Genomic DNA, 20867 nt, shown 5'->3' with positions numbered 1-20867 from the left:
TCCAGAAATCCACAGACTGATTTATATATCCTGTGAAACCAGAAAAATACATTTAGACACAAAAATGAATCATAATCAACAGGCAGATTTCAATAGAAAAAAAATGTCTATCTCATTCAGCCTTCGTTTCTCTGGTTAATACCATAAGATGCAGAAACATAATAAAAGAAAAAGCATTTGCATATTTTTCTTGAGCATTTATTAAAAGTTTTAGTCAGCTTTCCCAGAAGCTTTAGTCAACAGTTGCTGAGAACCGATAGTCATATATGAATTTGATTAGTAATCCACCTTAAATATTACTAAATGAAAGTGAACAAAAAAGAAAAAATCTTAACTGTCAACCTTCCATTTACAAATGCTATATAAAAGAGGGAGATAATTGTCCATTGTTAGTTATCTGTGAACACGGTCTACACGGTTATTATTTCCTATTTCTGCAAAAAGAAAAAGAAAAGAGTATCTTCTGATTATTCAGGAAAAATATGAAAGAAAAAACGTTGGTGTGAAAATTACTAAGAGAAAGAAAAATATAACATAATGGGGAATAAGAGAGAAGGGGTGGGGGGGTACATGAGAGAGTTGTGTGTGTGTGTGTGTGTGTGTGTCAGTTGGAGAGTTGTGAGAGAGTTCAGTGGCCTTCTGCAGGCTGGTGTGTCTGAGATTCGGTTGGACTCTGATCTTGAGGTTTATTTAAGCTGAATTCCGTGGGCTCATCAGGACCGGGTTACAAAAATCCTCCTATAGAACTAGAAAGAATGTGCAGCGCATACAGTTCTGCATAAGGCACAAAGGCATGTCTTTAGAGGTGGGGGCAGGCATCAAAAGACAGGCAGAGGAGGGATTTCTTTAGAGGCTGGGGGCAAAGAAGGTATTTTGGAGCTCCATTCAATGCCAGGGAGAGGAGGGGAGCGAACAGTTTTGTGGTAAACGGTGCATTTCCGCGGGATGTTGAGGACTTAAAAACTGCGCTGAAAACCCCGCACACCTCCTCTGTTTTGATCTTTGCATCTTTTTAGTTTCTGGTGAATAAATAACTAAATCTGGCAACACTCTCACCCTGCGTTCAGCATTTATAAGCAGCAAATAAACATCTAATAAATTGTGTACTAAACACTATCATTTAATTGGGAACAGATAAAAGTGTTAACTACTGTATTAAATCGACTACAATTCCTGCTGTGGGAACCATAAAGTAGAGGCTGATTTTTTAAACAGACTACGAATGATAATATGGTAAAACAAAGTTATAATAAAAAAAAGTAAAGAAAATCATAAGAAAAGTTATCATTTCTGATGAATAATGTGAATGAATAAGTGCTTGCAACTACAATACAGTGTGTTAAAAACAATTTATTAAATCTTTGAATGCGGCTTGATTTGAAGAAGATTCAAATCAAGAAGATTTTAATAACTTTAACTACATTTAATGCCGAATGATCTCTGCTTGACTCTTTAGCCGACATGTTTGTTTTTGGTGACTCCACTGATGCAGCTAATGATAGTTACTCTGGCAGAAAGAATTAACTTAATGTAAATGTACATAAAAATTAACAATTTCTTCATAAGGAAGTGAGACTTTCTACACCGTTCTATCAAACAATGATGTGAATTCTCACAATAATAAAATATGATATAATAAAATGTGATGATACATTTTTATGTGATTGTTTATATTTTTAATTGTAAAAGAAATAACTGAGAAGAAAAAATGTAAATGGTTAAACCGAATAACAACTCCAGAGCGGTTTGGAAAGTGGATTCGACCAGTCCCTTGTTGGATGGCAGTTTCCGTTCCTATGCCATCTCCATGACCTTCTTGATCCAGTCCACGTAGACAGAGACACGGATGAAGATGTTGGGCTGCCCCGGGTGTCCGCAGCGCCTCATGGGGATGATCACACCCTCGAGTACCCAGCAGTCACTGTTTTGACACGCCAACGGGCCGCCGTAGTCTCTCTGCAGACGCACATAGGAACAACACTCTGGAGTCATTATTTGTCTCTGTTATGACTGACTGTCACTGCTGAGGCTGGAAACATGTTGCAGTCACATCTTGTCCAGTCCACCTCCATTAGCCAAATGGTGAATGTGTTTAATTCACAGGGACATGTGCATCGCTGTAGAGCCTTTGCGTGAAAGTGATTCTGATCATCAAAAGATTATCTCCGCCATCGACATTTGAACTGCTAATTCTCATCCATTCATGGCATCATTCCTGGTCTTTAAAGGAATAGTTTCAATTTTCGGAAATACTTATTCGCTTTGCTGATGTATGTAGAGTTCATGTGAAGCTCCCGCCAGTAGCCCGTTAGCTTAGCATGAAGCCTAGAAACTGGGAAACTAACACACCTAAAGCTCACAGGCGGTTTAAACCCCTTGTTTCATGATAGCTGTTTTTATAAAGAATGAAAACAGTGAACGTTGCTCTTTAAATTGATAAAAGACATATCGTAGTATAATTAGTACTAATTGAGCTTTACAGATGCTAGTTGGCTGTTCTTATCTTTCCCAATTGTCTCCCGTCTTTATGCCAAGCTAACCAGCTGAAGGATGTATCTTCATAAAGTCAAATATGAGAGAGTGGTTGTGTTCTCTAGCTCTCTGGAAGAAAGAGAAAAATGTTGAACTAAATTAAATTAAGAAAACGGCTGATGTTTGGGCACGGTGACCTTGTGGTTAGGATGTATACCATTATATTAACAACAATGTCTGGATGGGGACGTCTGTTACCCATCATATATCTCTCCCACTCTCTCCCTATCTACTGACGGCAAAATGCCAAAATACAATGCCAAAAGAGAAACAATCAGTGATTGCAGAAACTCCGCTGCAGCCCCGAATGTAAACGACAAAAATATATCTCCCTCAAAATTGCCGGTGAAGCTGTGAAACGGTGCGACGTTTTGCGCGGACACCTACCTCACAGGCACCTACTCCGCCCTGGAAAGAGCCTGTGCACATCTCATTCTCACGAACACGACCTCTGAAGTATTGGTTGCATTCCTTGTTACTCAGAACTGGTATGTGGGCCACGTTAAGGACAGTCTGATCTCCGGTCCCTTGAAAAGCAGCGAGAAGGAGGAAGGAGTTAGCAGCTTATGTGTTTATAGGAAAAGAAAAGGAAGGTGAACAGATGTTGGATGGTTCTGTAAATAGCAATGACATCTGTTGCACAATGGTCTGAATAGCTCTCTCATTAAAATGCAACATTACGTCAAGGGCAGAAACAACATGTACCCAGGAATCTACCAATAATCATTGCAATAGAAAGCATATTATAGTTGCACGAAGCGCAGCATGTAGTGAACGCAGCATCAAGCGATCACTGCTAAAGGATTACACTTGCCTTTTGTCTCACCCCATCCTGCGATCTCACAGGTTGTCCCCTCGGCTACAATGTAACGCTCCGGGGGGAGGCAGATCTGAGAGACACGCTCATTAAACTGGGCAGGGCTACAGAAAGAAGAGGGAGTCAGAGGGAAGGAACATAATGGTATGTCTGTGTGTGTGTGTGTGTGTGTGTGTGTGTGTGTGTGCGTGAGTGTCTGTGTGTGTGTGTGTGTGTGTGTGTCTGTGTGTGTGTGTGTGTGTGTGTGTGCGTGAGTGTGTGTGTGTGTGTGTGTGCGTGAGTGTGTGTGTGTGTGTGTGTGTGTGTGTGTGTGCGTGAGTGTGTGTGTGTGTGTGTGTGTGTGTGTGTGCGTGAGTGTGTGTGTGTGTGTGTGTGAGTGTGTGTGTGTGTGTGTGTGTGTGTGTGTGTGCGTGAGTGTGTGTGTGTGTGTGTGTGTGCGTGAGTGTGTGTGTGTGTGTGTGTGTGTGTGTGTGTGTGCTGGAGACACCAGAGACAGTACACACTATTCCAGTTGTAGCATGACCAGCTGAGATTCAGAGGGTCCACAGACGATCTTGGTGAGAGGGATGGTTTGCACGCCCGGCTCTCCTTCTTGTGGATCACGAAACAGTGTTCCCATCATGGCCGAGTAGCCGGGCAGATCCACGTAACTGCAGGCATGTCACATGCAAATACAAGGCACTATGTTCGCCATCAAAGCATTTTATAGTCTGTTAGCAACAAACACAAAAAAGCAGAGGAACCTGAAGGGATTGTTATTAGTTCTTTGCACCAGTGAAAACCTCATGATGGTGCCCGAGAAGAAGTCAGGGAATTAACCAAAAGCATTAGGATACATTGTCTAGACACCACCATTGACATCTGTACCACATTTCATGTCAGTCCAACCAACAGTTGTTGATATATTTCAGTCCCGACCAATGGGGCGGACCTTGACTGAAGGTTCAAACCAAAGTGTGAACAACTTGACATTGTTTTCATTATGAATTTCCTTTTGCACCTCTATCCACCATGCCAGTGGATATTGGCTGCTTGCAACAGGTAGTTCATCAATTCAAATGATCCCACAGATGCAACCTGTTGATGGGCTGTGCTCTTTTCAATAAATGAAGTTTACCAAGAGGAGAAACACTGCTTGGTGCTGATCACCCATCTGGAGTCAACCAGGGATCCTCCACAGAAATGGTTTCCTTTCCTGCGCACAGACGTCAGAGGTCACACACAGAGCAGCAGAGTGTACTCAACTTGTTTTTCAGGTAGCGGCTCTCAGACTCACCTATCTCTGAGGCTCACTGTCCACGGCGAGTTTCCAGGAATCCCACCCACGATACGTAGTCTGCTGACCGGGACACGGTCCTCCCTCTTTCCGCACTCAGTAAACTCTACCTCCTCTGTGTTGACAAAATGGCATGAGGAACAAAGATGAAACCGCTATAGGGTAAATGCAAAAGGATGCTTTGTTGTCCACTTGCTTCATATACATTCAGAGACACACCTTCGGGATCAGTCAGGGACACTTTCTCTCCAGCTGTTTGAAAACATCAAGAAACAGATGAATCGTTAAATTGCCTGTCAGAAAACAGAAGCTCCGGAGGAATTTTCACCAAACTGTCCATTAGGCTATGTTAAACATCTTAAAATAGACTGAGGAGGTAGAGCTCTGTGTCTGTACCACACTGTTTGATGGCACAGTAGTCAAACTCAGTCTTGGGGTCAGTGGTGTAGCACCAGGGTCCATGCTGGTCCCCGTCGGGGTTACGACAGTAGTTCTCGGTCAGATTGGCCTCAGGATGTGTCCTTGGGTTTATCCTGGAAGTAGAATCTCATAAATTTCACAAATACATGCAGTGAACAATTAAACATTTTCTTTTAAAACTTTTTCTTTCATAGAAAAGTGTTCACCCTCTCAGATGTGAACTCAAGAGACTGTGTCCCTATTTCATACTACGTACTAACTGTGTACAGTAAGTACTATGTACTCATCTTTATAGAACTGTTTGTGGAGATGTTTTACCACCTTCAACGATTAGTTTTAAGTTAAGTTCCTGAGCAACTCCTCCCTTTGCAGAATTGCGTTGTTCAGACGCACACAAATACCAACGGGGTTTTTTTTTTTTTTTTTTTACACGTTATGACTGTTAATTTTACTTGAATTCTGTCACTTTTTCCAGTGTGAACACACCACATAATATTGAGAATTAGTAAATACTATTGATAATGTGGTCACAGATTCAATATAAACCCAAAGAGCAGTGCTGTTGTTTTGCCCGTGTCATGAATCTCCCCAAAGTGTTCATGCATAAAAATATCATCCGTCTTTGCAACACTTTGATGGTCGGCGTACCTGGTCCGGTGAGGCGTGTTAACGTTCCATTTCTGGCAGGTGATTCCCTTACGAGTTTTGCGGACCATTCCTCTGTAGTTTTTTCCATTTTCCTGGTAGCAGTCTGAAATAAATGACATTATTATCATTACTGTGACCTTTATGAATTATGTGACTCAGTAAAAAATTGGACATAATACAATAGTTCCTAATCTGTGCCTATCCTCGTGCAGGACTGTATGGCCGTGACTGAGATTGTTAGTCCAGATAGAAAATTGCTTTTTGGTTTATGTTATGTTTTGAATATGTTTATTATAGAATAATCCATTTGTTTTCTGTTGAAAAGTTAGATGAGAAGATAAATTCCACTCCCATGTGTTTTGGTTAAATGTAAGGCTACAACCAGCAGCTGCTTGGCTTAGTTTAGCTTAGCATAAAGACTGTTAACATGGGGAGACGGGTAGCCTGGCTCCATCGGAACATAAAAGCATCATCCTACCAGCTAAGAGTTTTTATTCAATGAACACTGTCCATGTTAAATAAACAACGAGAGACACTAAAATATATAGCCAGGACATAAATAGATCATTGACTATATTAAAACAAATTAGAGATTTGTGATATTTTTTACAACAATGCACTGGGGTTGCATTCATGACCTCTGTATTTCCAGAATGCTGGCTACAGCTCTGCGTGTCCTCATGTGAATATTGATACAGCATTAGGGCACGATTGACTTATCTTTATCCACTAATGTTGACAGTCACCAACAGTGAACACTGGATTTGTCTTTTGAGCTCAAATCTGAAACAAGGAGCTGTACCCTCAGCCTCTATGTCGTCCGCACAGCGTTTGATCTGTAAACATAGAGCAGTCCTCATCTCTGGCACAGATGTGAAGCACCAGGGAGCCTCCGACCCATCGGGGTTACGACAGTAGTTCTCCTCCAAACCCCTGGATGAGGTGCAACACAGGATCAGCTCAAACAATGTCTCATCACTTAATCCGATAAATAACCTGTAGCAGAAACATTATATATTTCTCTCGTCTCTTTCATTTAGATATACAAAGAATACACCAACACTTTCTTGTAACCTCTAATAAAAATGGGTGCCTGAAAAGCTCCTAATCAATTTTGGCACGATAAGTGTTCGCTGCCTTTTATATTCCTTTCACATCCATAATTGCCGCTCAGAGAGCGACCGGCTTTTTAATGTGGGAGTTGCTGACCATCTATCATCGACTGTCAACTGTCAGCGGGGGAAAAAAGATTGCAGGAAATTTCACCGCAATGACATCTTGACATTAATATTCATGTGTGAAGCAAACAGAGCACTTTCAAACTAACAAGCAAAAGGTTAAGGAGTTGACCCTAAAGTACTTAAACACCCGAAACTTCTTTTCCTTCCTCCATCATGTTGTATTTTTGCATACTTACTTGCATTCATATGTGTTTGGGTAGAAGGGGTGCTCGTGAGGATACTGGGCATCCCACCGCTGGCAGGGGATACCTGATGTCGTCTCGTTGACTCTGCCGCGGTAATCCTCCCCACGGCCGCGGAAACAATTGGTGGTGAAGCTGGAGCGCTGCCGTTTCTCAACGCGAACCTCAGCTGGGCAGAAGGAGCAAATAGAAGAGGGAATCAATTTGTGTTGCGGGTTTTCCTTGGATAAAACCGAGGGTGATGGTTAGATGATGTGGATGCACTTGTGTTTGTGTGAAGTATATTCCAGTTCGATGATGATCAATACGATGATTCAGAATGACTGGGCCTATACAGTACAGCTGAGCTACTGAGTAAGTTTATGTAAAACTATTTAATGAATAAGATCAAGCTAATTTCTTTAAATAAGTTTCCAAGTTTCCCAAATTCCATTTGATAAGAACAGAATGATTGTGAACCTCAAGAAAATCCAAATAATTTGAATGGTTAAATTTAAAGCAAACAGTAAAATGCATCTATTTGTTAATATTCTATATTGTATATAATGCAAATGTGTATTTAATTTGTTTAAGTCCTCAAATGTAAAGAAGCTACTATCCGTGTGGTCTTGCAGGTCAAGTTATTGTTCCTCCAGCCCATTTTCAGAATAAAACACATACACACACATACAGAAGAACATGTGTAGCATTTTCTTTGAATGTTGTTTCTGTTTATGATTGTGATAAGAGAGACTTGATTTTGAGCCGTTGTTTTTTTTTCTTCCAGTTACACCACAAGATGGTGCTATCACTATAGTCTTTCAGCCCACAGTGATCTCTGCTCTCAGTGGAAATACCAGAGTTGCCACACAACTCATGTAGAGATTTTGGGGGAAACACTGATGCTGATGTTCTGAAACTCAAGGTTTAGCATTTGTTTGTCATTTCATTCATTAACTAAGGGCCGTGGAAAGCTAGTGACGGGAAGATCACCAGTTTAATCCCCAGACTGATAGGTTTACATAAACCCCCCGCCCAAAAAACAACAACTTAGAAGATTCAACTTCAAAATTGAAAACAGAAACAGAGGATAAATATATACAAAATTCATATGTCCTCTAACATACCTTTACCTTTTGATTTCATCTGTATTCGTACAATAATTGTCCTGCTACTGCTTGTACTTGTAAAGAAAACTGAGAGAAACTAAACAGAGAGATAAACAGGTTCACGTAGTCTGTTTAAAGGGAAATAAGTTAAAGAAAAACATGAACATAATTAACATTTAATTAACCTGAAAACCTGTGAGACAATGCAGAGCTTCAATTACAGACCAACATCTGCATACTTTATCTACGTTTAGCAATTCTGAAATGTCTCACAGTCTGGAAAGTAGTTTGCACGGACAACAAAAAGGTGATTTTTCTAAATTTAATTACAGCGACTTAATGAAACTCCTTATTTCCACTGTGACTCCTAATGTCACAGGAATTGATTCAATTTAGTGCGAAAATCTTGAACTAACAAAAAACACAATAGGGGAAACTTGCCAGAAAGTCTAATCCAATTAATCTATGCTATGATACAAACACCATCATTGAGTCATCTTCCAATTAATCGTCTGGTCTATAAATGTTCACAAAATTGTGAAGAATGTCCAAACCCCCCCCCCCCCCCAAAATTAATTGACTATCAGAGAAGATGGTGAAAAAAGGGGGAAGTTTGAGGCATTTTTGCATAAAAAAAACAGAAGCAAATTTACCCATCAACCTGTCTCAAATCTTATAGTGAGCATTTATGATATTGCATCTGTTACAAAAGCACCATCTTACTGCACTTTCTGATCTCGCAGTTCTCTCTCTCCACCCCAGCGTCTGTGGTGTAACACCAGGGCACCGGAGAGGCGTCAGGGTTACGGCAGTAGTTATCATCTAAACTCTTATCAGGATACCTGAAAAATACATATGAAACTTTTTTCAAACAAAGGACTAACAGGACAGCGAGGAGTAGAACAAGCTGAGTGACACTGATTAACATGCAAAATATATAATTTACATAAACTATTTAATTTGGTACGTATGACAGGTACTTTTCAGGCTGGTAGATGTGTTGCTGAGGATACTGCTGGTCCCATCTCTGACACTCTCTGCCGCTCACGGTGTGGTCGACCTGCCCTCTGTAGTCCTCTCCGTTACATGTGATGCATACCTCTGCAAAGGAGAACACAGTGTCAAAGTCAGAGGGGAGAAGAGAAGAAGAGAAAAAAATCACACTCGCAGAAACACGTCATTTTATAGGTCTCATTCTGAAGGAACTGATGTAATTTCTTAGCAGCTTCCGGGAAAAATACTGCAAATTGTTTCTTACAAGGAAAATCAAGACTGTGTTTAATTGTCAATAACAACCTTCCTTTACTAAAATAACCTTCTGAAAGGTTCTTGTTCAGCCTGGTTTCATATAGTGTATATATTAAAATCCATCCTGAGGGATCCCATCACAGGTGGACAGTACATTTGGGAGGTGGTCCAAGATGCTTGTGGCCATTTAAAAAAAATATTTCTGTGTACATGAATAGAAAGCACATGCAACATGAAGAATTTTCCAACAAATAAATTAACATTTAGTAAGTTTTAACTCACTGATTATTAAAAGTGATGGGGCTATTTAAAGGAAAAACGGAAAAACGACTTAAAATTATCTCTTAAAAGGATTACTAATGCAAGAGTAACTAATACCAGTAATTGTACTTTCTCTGAATATTGTCTAGATTTTCTTTCAGATCACATAAGAAATGACTGAGAAATTCCAGGAGGACCCATAAATAAAAGCGTTACCCATCATCACAATTGCATAATGCGTGCGTATGATCAGCATGTACCATCTTTGCACTGGGGGATGTTGCAGCCTTCATAGCGTCGCTCGGGATCTGTGGTGTAGCACCACGGACCGATGCGATCCCCATCTGGATTCCTGCAGTAGTTCAGCTCCAGGCCGTTGGAAGCCGTGGGAGTCCACCTGAGACCGGCCAACATAGTTTCACAGTGAGTCACGGACTCCGAACACTAATTATTTAGGCGACTCAGAAAGTGCTTAGGACTTATTTTTTGTCGCGCGCGGTCTCTGAGGATAAGGTTACAGTGGGTGTTTACGTCCACTTCAGTTTTTGACCTGTTGCGTGGTCTTACGATTTGATTGGATGTTTCGCTGTTCAACCAGTGGACACCTTCAAATGATCTGTCCTCAAACTCAGTGTGCTGGAGCAGTGTCCTGAACTCTTCTGACTGCGCCCCATCAAAGACTGAAACAAACGTTTTTTTAAAAAGTGAAAAAAAGATGTGCCTCACCTATGATCGTGAGGAAACTTGGACCACCACTGTTGGCAGGTGAGGCCGCTTTTTGTGGTGAAGACTTTCCCTCGGTAGTCTTCCCCCATTCCCACGATGCACTTTCTAATGTAGACTTCACCACATACACACAATCAGTTCAACAACTCCGGTCAAGACACGTCGAATTGATCTTTGTAACGTCACACACCTGAATCTTACCCTTCTTCTCATAGAGGTCGCAGTTCACGTTCCTCTTCACCTCGGCGTTGCTGCCATCACCCACCCAGGGCAGGTGCTTACAGGTGACGGTCGGACGCGTCTCATAGTTGAACGCTCTGGTGGTGAAGGATATTTTCACGTCAAAGGTCTTCACATTAATGGGCACAAATAATGGGTTAAAAAGTTATATGGAAATCAAAACAAGGATTAACTATAAAAAAATATCACTCGACCACCTGTTGTAAAACAGAGCTTTTCACTGAATCTCTTGATCTTCGTCAGCAGCATGAAGTCGGCGATGGACTTTGAAATTCAACTTTCAACCCGACACATTACAAGTAAGACCTCAATATAAATTTGAACAAATACATGTTCATGAAAACTGATCAATCTGCTGACGAAGATCATGTGATATGACTGAAAGAAGCGTTTGAACAGCTACTGATGGACCTTGAGCTGGGATTAGTTTGCCACCTGATGATGTTTCCAAGGTCAAGAATTGACGTTCAGTCAGTGTATATATATATATATATATATATATATATATATATATATATATATATATATATATCTCTCTCTCTCACAACCTGCTGTATTGAAGTAGTTTGAGGTTGGATACCTGCAGTCCAGTAACTGAGAGCAGCGTGTGGCACACTCCTCCAGGTTCAGGCCCGGTAACAGCAGCACTCGTGCTGAGTTCCAGGGGGTGGGAACCAGCTCTCTGCCCTCAGAGCGCTGGAAGTCATTCAGGTGACTTCGGTGCCCTGTTCACACACAACAGAACCGGTACCGCGGTTTACGTGGGCTCACTTTTATGGACTGTGTCTACACGTCTATAGGTTTAGTCCTGATCTTTACTAGGGTACAGGTGTTAACTTGACTTGTACCAACTGCATCACTTGGGCATGAGCCTACACACATATAACCTTTGGACCAAGAGACCAACAGCAACTGGATTGTGAGACCTGGGACCAGAAAAAGAGCAACATGTCTGGTTACTGACACACCACTACTACTATCACTATCCTGCCACTACAACAATTTTATCCTATTGAGCACCAAAAACACTAAATGAAAAAAAAACTTATTGGTTGTATTTTTGTTGGTTGGGTTTTCTTGATCTACAATCTTACAGACAGAATCTCTCGGTTACAAGAGGCTGTCACACAGCATCTGTTGACAAAATACACAGGCCATTAAAAAATGTCCTCACAAACACAACCGGTGATTATAACTGCGAGTCATTTCAAGTTAAAAGCAGGAATCATAAAACATTCTTACCAGTGACCAGTCCGACTGTCAGCGCAATACAGGACAGCAGCCTCAGGAGTCTCATTGTTTGTAGTTTGTGGAAGATAAAGAGATAACAGTGGAGAGAAACAACCGCAGACTGAGATCCTCTGACAGTTTTTTTTGTTTTTTTAAGGACTAAAGGATTAAATGTTGGATCACTGGTCGACCTGATGAGTGACAAGTCCCCTGGGAAATCCACGCAGAAACACACACACGCACACACACACATACACACACACAAACACACACACAAAATTCTGCTTAAAAACACAACCACAGCCAAAACCACCCACACACACTGCGCACTTACTCAACCAGAGGCCCTAATCCCCCAAAACACAGCCGATCAATACGTGCATCAATCATTAATGTGGCACATGTTCATGCACTTTTTCCTTGATACTCCACTGTGATAACGACGTGGCTGGAGAGATCGATTAAACGGAATATCCTGCAGAGAAAAAAACAACAACAACAAAACAACAACAACAACAAAAAGCCACGCGAGCGGGTTTTATTTGCCGCCACAATAAAAGCAGTTCTCCAAACAAACGCTAGGCGGCAGTAGATCCGTTTCCAGAGTTTTTTTTATTTATTTATTTTTTTTTCCAGGAAACAGAGTGAAACTACAGCTGTTTCAAGAGACTACAAACTGTGCAGCTTCGGTTTGTGGTGTAATCGTCGGATCGTTTTACGCAAACTCTCAGAAGGTAAGAGCAAGTTGCTTGTGTTCGTGATTTAGAGCAAAACTACTCAGAGAAACAAGGAAACCGATCTGGACTTTGCTCCGAGGGTTTAAACCCGCCAGCTGACAAGTCGTCTCTGCAGACCGATGCGACCGTGCCGGACGAAACAATCCAATAATATCAAAGGACAAATGATTTAAACACATGAAGGTTGTGGACAAGTGAGCGGGAACGATCGACCGCGCAAAGCGGTGCGGTCAGATCCAAAGCAAAGGCATGTCTGAAACGGGATTAACTTTAGTTGAGACTGAGACAGAAATGTGTCTGGAGTGAAGGAAGTTAACGCGGCTAGTGTGTAGACTTGGGCGGCAGCCACCCCAGATATTATTTATTCATTTGCATTGGTTTGCATGACACAGGCCAACCTGGAGCTTTCCTGCCCACGCCCCACCGAGGTTACACACCTGTTTAAGTTCAGTTCGGTTGTTCCTGATCCTACCCGCTCGTGGTCGTTTCTACATTCTATAATGTGCCCATTTACTAAATCCACAATTTTCATACATTTTGCTGAAACTTGGAAGCTACAGTGTTGTAATATTTAGAAGAACGCCTTTACAGAAATGTTATATATTGTCCATAACTGTGTGTTCATATATGTATAATCACCTGCAACAAAGAACCGATGTTTTTTCGATTCATTTTTTTAAACGAGTTACATATGGAGGACCCGACCTCCGTGTAAGTCGCCATGTTTGCTACGTCGTGTTGTGCTGCGTTACAGTTTCACGCCGAGTCGACAGGTCGGAAAAAAAATCACCACCCCGACTTCCGGGGTCCTGGTTCCGAGGTTTAATGGAACGCAGCAATAAATACGCTCGCAGAAAACGGTCCAGAAGACGTCGCATTCGCGTGGAATTTCCAGTCCTTCGGGAAACCGGAAATGGAATTAGCGGTGTGCCACCATAAATATAGTCCCCTGTCTGGTGCTCATTTGGTTGCGGTTTGCAACTTTACCACTAGATGCCGCCAGAAGAGTACAAAAATTAAACACTGGGGCTCTTGTTTAACTTTATTTTGGGGTGAAACAAACTATTATCTTCAGTTATTGATTAGTCCTTCAGATGCTTTTTCTCAATTATTGTGTGGACCATAATTGTAAAAAAGTGCCTTTCACAATTTATTGTTGTTATTAATGAAATGTTTTTAATTTTTCTAATTTTGCTTGAAAATGACTGAACGGTTGCCAATTGATTTTCTGTAGATTGACTAATCAACTAAATGCATCGTTTGAGCTCTACTGTATTCCCCTCCACTAGTATGTTTCTTCCCCCCTTTCCTTTTCCCCTCGTCCAAGTCGAATGTCTAAAGATGAGAGGATGCCTCATGTTGTTCATATTATAAAGCCCTTTCATAAAAATGTGTGATTTAGGGCTTTATACAGTGAACAAACTAGATCTGGAGTCTGATTTGTGAGTAACATATAATGTGAGTGGACAGTTTTTGTCTCTGTTCAGGATGTCAGCTGTGAAGATGACGGAGGGGAGTGTGCAGGTGGCGAGCTGCGAAGCGCCGCTGTTCTACAGACAAAGTGAACCCGCCACGGGGGACGCGAGGACGTCAGTTCTACTCCTTCACGGAATACGTTTCTCATCAGAAAACTGGCTCGACATCGGCACTATGGAGACCCTGGCCAAAGCTGGCTGCCGCGCGGTCGCCATCGACCTGCCAGGTGAGTTCGAAGGGGAAAAACTCAGCCTCCTTCTCTATACTTCACACAAGTCTGGTTTACCAACAGAGCAGAGTGGGCGACTGCCCTGGAGTCCAGCCACGCAGGACCCCTTAAATGCCCCCGGTCCACTGTGTACGGTCATTAGAAGCTTAATTACTAACCAGAATTTGCATTAGTTCTGACTCCAGCTGTTTATTTTCCCAGTGTTACACATGGTTGTACAGACAACAATCTTTGTATAGGCAGATTTATGGACATGGGAGATAATGATATCCTCAGAAACCTACAGTAAACCTAAAAATATCCGTGTCCTGATGTTGGATCAGATTTACGGTCAGACACAAATTAATCTGGTCATGCCTCAAACCTAAAGTCTAGTTCCCCACCTGCTGCCTTCCTCGTCCTCTCTCATGCCTTCATTAGTCCTCCCTCTCTATATCTGTGTCCGTCCGTCCACAGGACTCGGCCGGTCCAAGTCAGCCGAGGCCCTGGCGCCGGTGGGCGAACTGGCCCCTGCGAGCTTCCTGAAGGAGGTGTGTGAGCAGCTGAGCCTGGGCCTGGTGGTGGTGATCAGCCCGTCCCTCAGTGGGATGTACTCCCTCCCCTTCCTCCTCCAGCACCAGGCTCTGATACGAGCATACGTCCCTGTAGCTCCCATCTGCACGGACAAATTCACGGCAGAGCAGTACCAGAGTGTGAAGGTACAGTCTGCGAATGAGGATATGCCCCTACTTTATATTCTTTTGTAGTTTCCTTACTTATTAAGTTTTTTTTTTTTGCTCTTCATTTGCTCTGTAAAGGATAAATTCAGTAACCGTGAATGTCAAGTCTGCTTTCCAACACTTAAACGAGGTTGTGGATTTTTACGTGCTACCACAAGACGAGTAGACATCAGGACGTTCACAAACCGAATAAGGGAGCATGATCCATGAAGGTGTGTGTGACATAAACGTAGTTCACCTCAAGAAATGAGCGAGACATTTCTGAGGAAATGCACAAAGCTCTTGTTGGAGGAGCAGATAATGTTCAGTGATTTGGAGAAAATATTGTGGCACAAAAGCAGAGCCATAATGTCAAAGTGGAACTGTGATAATAAAATAAATGCAAACAGTAAATAAAACAGATTCTAGTGCTGAGATATTGTTAGTACATTTCAAGGCACTTGATTATTTCCATTTAGCAAGTCTGAAAGCAGCTATAGTAATATTAATAACGTATTCATTTGACAAGAATTAATCGTTTTCATAATTTTATACCTTGAGGAGGTTACGTTTTGCTAAAACAAATCGACAGGTGGTTTTGAGTTGTGTCATTTTTTGGGGGAGCTTGATTCATATTTAAGCATTTTTTTCAATCTTGCACAGTGTGTTAACTAACACGAGATGTTAACACTGTTACTGTCTGATTTGCCGTCCACGACGTGGATGCTCATAGACGTCTTCAATAATGTTACAAAAAGCAAGGCAGCATTACTCTGTGTACTTAAAACAGTGAGAAGAAATCAAGTTTAAGTACGTGCAATACTTAATTAGGTGTAGGACTATTTACCTAATATAGCAGTTATATTGTGTGAGTATTGTGACGTATAGGTAAAGGACCTTAATACAACTGCAGATATTTGGGTCTGAACTTTTTGTTCATATAGACACAATCTGGACACGGTCACACCTCATAGAAATTTCTGTGTGTGTGTCTAATGCCTCCTCCAGGTCCCATCGCTCATAGTTTACGGTGACCAGGACACTCAACTCGGAGAGGTTTCGCTCCGAGACCTGAGTAACCTGGCCAATCACAGCGTGGTGGTGATGACAGGAGCGGGTCACCCCTGTTACCTGGACGACCCCGACACCTGGCACAAAGCTCTCACGGACTTCCTGAACACGCTGTGAAGCTGTTCACCGCCTGTCCGGGGACAGATTGAACAACTCAGTCACACACATGGACTCACAAAGAAACAAACTGTTCATTCATGAGATATTTAGACCACAAACATCTTCCTGTATTGTCTGATTATGACTCATTCACTTTTTAATGATGAGGAGCAGAGGAATCTGACACTTTTAAAGGAAAAGTTCAACATTTTGTAAGATACGTTTCCCGGGCAATGGGTCCCACCAAAGAAGTCTCAAGAGCTATATCAATCTCCTCACCTACCTCTATACAAGAAACAGAATTACTGTATTTCCCAAAATGTTGACTTTTTCCTTTAGTACTGCTCCATAAAAACATATGAATATTTTCACAAATGAATCAATCGTCTGTATCTCACTGACAAACCAAACAGCACACGCTGAAATGAAGTGAAAAATATGAACATTATTTAATAACTGATTCTCTGTAATAAACAATTTGAAAATATTTTACAAGGAGTCACAGACACAATATTTTACAAATTTTGCCCTCTTCTTCTTCTTTTTCTTTTTTAAGCTTCATCTGTACAAAAAGAATGGAGCGACATGGACCAGTGCCCAGAAAAGAAGGAGCGAAATCTTCCACACACAAACATTCACACTCACATACGCACAAGAAATAAACCAAAAGAAATTAAAAACATTTTGACTTCAGATCTCAAACTTATCAATAGTGCTGTATTCCTTTTTTTTTTTTTTTTAACTTCACTTAAAATTTCACTGATTTCACTTCCTCTAAATGTTATTTTTTTCACACTTGTCAAACATGGTCACATAGCACCAGACTAGAGACTACAGAATCACATACACACATGTCTTTCCCACAGTGACGCACCAACACAGAGGCGGCGAGGGTCGGGAGGGGGCTTCATGAAAACCCTTGCTTCCTTATTTTAGGGTCGTGTCCTTTAAGATGACCCCTCCCTCTCATCCCCAAGTTGGACCAATTTTTCTATTTTTATTTCATTTTTTTATGGCAAAATTAAAAATTTTAAACCACCAGAAATCATACGCGTGCCCCCTCAGAAGACCACTTCTGTCAGCACACACACAGACGTCACTTCATGATTCCGCAAATGACCTTCTGTTTGACAGGCCCATGCTGCTCTGTGGAGACCCACTCCCTGAGCTTGCCTCCGACATCCTGCCCGCTCACAAAAATCCCCCCAAAACACATGGGAGGAGACATCCTTGTTTTTACTTCTGCCTGGTGCTTTGACATCTCCCAGCTGGGCATGAATAAGTGTCATTACATGTTTACTTATATGTTTGTGTGCATTGTGCATAATGTCTCGGTGCAGGTGCACAAACTGTAGGCCCACATATTTTACATACATGTGTGAGACCGTATGCGTACAGAGCCAGGAAAAGAGAGGAAGTTGCAGAGGGTACATTTCCACAGGCACGTGTAGCGTTCATTTACAGATAGTGGAAATAGGGAAATACAGACAGAATTAATGGCACAGGACAGAGACAAACAAATGCCAGAAAAGTAAAACTGCATCCGGCATCATATGACCCGGCCCGTACTCAACACCGAAAAGAGCCAAATTGGAAATACAAATGTTAAATTTCATATTTTTTAGTAACAGTCTGATTTCTTGCAGTTACTGTGCCAGCATGTCTGTCACATCAAAAAGTACCAACTACTGTACAGAGTGTGCAAGTTAAGGTTCAAATCATCGTGTGAGTGATCCCACCTGAGCATTATAGTGAGGTTTCGGTGGGTGTGAACATCGAAGGTCGGATGCTTTTGAATTTTTTTCTCCTTTTTTTTTTAAAAACTCCCAAACTCCACTTTCAAGCATTTAATCGAACAGGCATCAATCAATAGCGAATCATTCCAAGACGTTGAAAATACAAAACTAGAGCTCACTATACTTACTGCAGAACGACGAGAAAACCCAGCGGAGTGAATATTTTGGAGGATCTTTTTGTGTTTGCGTGAGAAACAATGCATGTGAAAGGGGAGGGGGACGTATCGGAGCTCCGTACTGTGTAACACTAAGGCATTTAGAGAGGCTTTGTCAACTATGTTGCATCTGAAACAGAAAACACTGATGAACTACACATTCTTACGGACACCTCTGCTCCCTTATATTGATATGATATTGAAGCAGACTGTTGGTTAAAAATGGATTCTTTTTGTTTCACTTAAAATCCCTTTTTTCCCCCTTAACAACAACACTGGATTTTGTCCTTTGCGATATAGGAACAGGAAAAGAAAAACAACGGCTATGCTACCACAACTGTCATCCCTCGTACACTTCATTTAAAAGACATTCCCATTGAGGGGTTTCAACGCAAACTAACACATACACCCGTACACTAACACACACGATTCAGGCAGAACTATAGCAGTCAGGTGGCCCTAAGAACGCTCTATGGCCAGTTAAGTCGCTGTGTACTGATAGTGTATCATAGCTCTATACATGGCTTTGTAAAGGAACAGTATAGTAACTCCATGTGGTGGCAGTCAGGGTGGCCGAGAGGGCGGATACAATAAGCTCGAGCCGGTCAGTGCGACGGCTCTGTGTTGAGCTATTCCTATAGCCAACAGATTCAGTCTTTTAGGTCCCAAAGCCTCAAAGGTGGCTGCTCAATAAAGGTACTATACAGTAGCTCTACTCTTATACAGCCAACGCATTCCAAAAACAAAGTGCATCAAGGCACTATGAAACAGAGTGGCTCCTAAACATGGGAGTCTGAACACATCGCAATGATCAAATGACAAACTGTGACGGATTACAACCAGAGCACTACTGTACGTGATCACCATATTCAGTGGCCTCTTCTGCACTTTTGTTGGAAATGTTGATAAGCCCCTATCCCCCAGCAGCGAATGATTTTGAAGTTTGAACAGCATCAGTCAAAGGTAATCCCTGTAAAAAAAAAGAAAAAAAAGAATAATGATTCTTCCACCCCACCCCATTACCCCCCCCCCAAAAAAAAAAAACCTAAAGAAAAAAGAAAATCCACCTTGAAAATTTAATGGAGGGTCATGAGGAAAAGATCTTGTGTGTTTTGTCGTGAACAGAAGTAAAGCACAAAAAGTCGTGATTCGGAGTGTTACATTACTGGAGAAGCCTCATGAGGATTGGCAGAGGTGAGCTTTTTTTTTCTTTTCATTTTTTAAACATCAGTCTAAACCAGAGGAGGTCAGAATGTTCAATTGATCATAAAGGAGAATACTGCGCAGTGCTCCTGACCAAATCTGCAGCAACCGAACGCTGATTCGTATTTTACAGCTGTCACTAAGTATGCAAGCCCGATAGCACTAGCCGTAAAATAGTAAATATCACAAAAAAACACTTTGCACTTTAGAAATGCAATTACCCATCATGTAATTACACTAATCCCCAGTGGATGTTTTTCAAAAGCATTAATCTATAATTAGGAGCTGCACAAAATGAATCAGCATTCAGTTTCTGACCGTCTCCACTCCTCCTCTCATGGTGTATCCTGAAACATATATCAGAAGCCATTTCTTCTAGTGTTTTGGCTATAAAAATAAGACCACATGAAAGTCTATCTCATTTTGGCAAGTAGATATAGTGCATAAATTAATTCATATCTTTTTTTGAGTTAACACCTAAAGACTTCCTTTCAAATCAAAACCTAAATACACTGTAGCAGTTTATACTTGACATTTTGTATACTTGACAGTTCTTATTTTTCTGGTATTTTTCTTTTACAGTGGATATTAGTGGTCGAATGGTCTACAGCCCCTCGCGAGGGGAGAACGACAGAGCGGTGAGGCTCTGAGATGGAGGAGAGGTCCCACCGTCTGTGTGACCGACCTCAGCTCTCCAGTCCGTGTGAGGCAGAGATCTCCGACAAGCACGTCAACCTGTCCTTTTCCCCTCGCTGGGGGGCTTTGTTTTCTTTTCGGACATTGTCTCCGATGATCCGGGTGGCGCGGCACCACCCGCTCTTCCTGCAAATGAAGGTTAACCGGCTGAGGACACGGAGGTCCGGCAGTTGTCACTAAGCGACACAAACTGAAGCAAGCTGGATAGCGTGGCACTCAGGGCTTCCGACTTGCTGTGATGGGAAGTCCCATTATTACCTATGACTATATCTGAGGAGGGGGGGGGGGGGGCATAGGGAGCACGAGGCAGTGGAGAGGTGGGGGCAGAAGGTTTTAGGACAGGAGAGAAGCTCAGGGGGGCTAAAAGGAGGATAAGTAGAGGGAGATGAAAATTATTGTAGTAGCAAGTGAACGTGGGGGCTGATAGCCGGATACAGCAGAAGCAGCTGAATAAGCAGCAAAGTGTAGAGAGACGGACGGAAAGCGTGACCTCGCCCACAGTCTGACGTGTTCTCCTGCAGAGGGAGGAAAAACAATGCAGCTGTAATTTTAAATACTGCAGTACTATGCAAAACAGTCTCATATTTATTCCTCCTGCTTATGACTCACGTACGTGACGAAAAACAACGTGTTACAAACATTTTTGTTTGAATCAAACCTTCACTATTTCTTCTGACTTCTAAACTCGTCCTCCACAGAATCTTATCCTAACTTCCTCTTCGCGACCTTTTAACTCACTAGCTGGTGAATTTTAAAAGCCAAGCTGCCTGTTTGTTTTTTATTGATACAGTGTCTGGA

At 41.8% G+C, this 20867-nt stretch overlaps 3 protein-coding genes across 9 annotated transcripts in view; 1 reads left to right on the top strand and 2 right to left on the bottom strand.

Annotated features, from left to right (window-relative positions):
- Positions 1–1332: 1332 nt before the first annotated feature.
- mst1 (macrophage stimulating 1) lies at positions 1333–12348 on the bottom strand. Of its 2 annotated transcripts, XM_035630484.2 has the most exons (18): positions 11922–12348; positions 11260–11404; positions 10641–10756; positions 10440–10554; positions 9974–10110; positions 9185–9305; positions 8928–9046; positions 7111–7285; positions 6496–6626; positions 5694–5796; positions 5022–5158; positions 4845–4877; positions 4626–4740; positions 4467–4544; positions 3853–3999; positions 3347–3453; positions 2920–3059; positions 1333–1956 (listed from the first exon to the last, which is right to left on the bottom strand). In XM_035630484.2, exons 1-18 carry the CDS (start codon positions 12160–12162, stop codon positions 1795–1797), a joined length of 2322 nt encoding a protein of 773 aa, XP_035486377.1. In that variant the 5' UTR covers positions 12163–12348; the 3' UTR covers positions 1333–1794. The 2 variants fall into 2 exon arrangements, with proteins under 2 accessions (XP_035486377.1, XP_035486378.1); XM_035630485.2 differs by lacking the exon at positions 5694–5796 and having other exon boundaries at positions 5022–5121; positions 6617–6626.
- A 153-nt stretch (positions 12349–12501) lies between these two features.
- Positions 12502–16706, top strand: abhd14b (abhydrolase domain containing 14B). 4 transcript variants are annotated; one of them, XM_035630490.2, is made up of 5 exons: positions 12502–12643; positions 14134–14348; positions 14808–15049; positions 15149–15282; positions 16058–16194. In XM_035630490.2, the coding sequence occupies exons 2-4, from the start codon at positions 14135–14137 to the stop codon at positions 15278–15280; spliced, it is 588 nt and encodes a 195-aa protein (XP_035486383.2). In that variant the 5' UTR covers positions 12502–12643; position 14134; the 3' UTR covers positions 15281–15282; positions 16058–16194. The 4 variants fall into 4 exon arrangements, with proteins under 4 accessions (XP_035486383.2, XP_035486380.2, XP_035486381.2 ...); XM_035630487.2 differs by lacking the exon at positions 15149–15282 and having other exon boundaries at positions 12505–12643; positions 16058–16706; XM_035630488.2 differs by lacking the exon at positions 15149–15282 and having other exon boundaries at positions 12550–12643; positions 14117–14348; positions 16058–16706.
- Positions 16645–20867, bottom strand: part of cacna2d2a (calcium channel, voltage-dependent, alpha 2/delta subunit 2a) — a 149549-nt gene continuing 145326 nt past the window's right edge. For all 3 annotated transcript variants that reach the window (XM_035630481.2, XM_035630482.2, XM_035630483.2), the window contains one exon: positions 16645–20584. In XM_035630481.2, coding sequence (XP_035486374.1) covers positions 20462–20584 — 123 coding nt within the window. In that variant the 3' untranslated portion in view covers positions 16645–20461. The remainder of the gene's footprint in view (positions 20585–20867) is intronic.

Source organism: Scophthalmus maximus, chromosome 6 (genome assembly GCF_022379125.1).
Source record: "Scophthalmus maximus strain ysfricsl-2021 chromosome 6, ASM2237912v1, whole genome shotgun sequence".
NCBI classification, from domain to species: domain Eukaryota; kingdom Metazoa; phylum Chordata; class Actinopteri; order Pleuronectiformes; family Scophthalmidae; genus Scophthalmus; species Scophthalmus maximus.
This window is presented reverse-complemented; position numbering and strand designations above follow the sequence as displayed.

What these genes read in the sequence shown, in the direction of transcription:
- mst1 (XM_035630484.2), bottom strand. Translation starts at nt 12,162, where the DNA reads ATGTGTGTGTGTGCGTGTGTGTGTTTCTGCGTGGATTTCCCAGGGGAC. An exon ending in ACAGTGAGCCTCAGAGATAG is followed by an intron (nt 4,545 to 4,625) that starts GTGAGTCTGAGA and finishes GTCTGTGCGCAG; the next exon opens with GAAAGGAAACCATTTCTGTG. An exon ending in GTCATGCTACAACTGGAATA is followed by an intron (nt 3,454 to 3,852) that starts GTGTGTACTGTC and finishes TTCTTTCTGTAG; the next exon opens with CCCTGCCCAGTTTAATGAGC.
- abhd14b (XM_035630487.2), top strand. Translation starts at nt 14,135, where the DNA reads ATGTCAGCTGTGAAGATGACGGAGGGGAGTGTGCAGGTGGCGAGCTGC. An exon ending in GGTCGCCATCGACCTGCCAG is followed by an intron (nt 14,349 to 14,807) that starts GTGAGTTCGAAG and finishes GTCCGTCCACAG; the next exon opens with GACTCGGCCGGTCCAAGTCA. An exon ending in AGCAGTACCAGAGTGTGAAG is followed by an intron (nt 15,050 to 16,057) that starts GTACAGTCTGCG and finishes TGCCTCCTCCAG; the next exon opens with GTCCCATCGCTCATAGTTTA.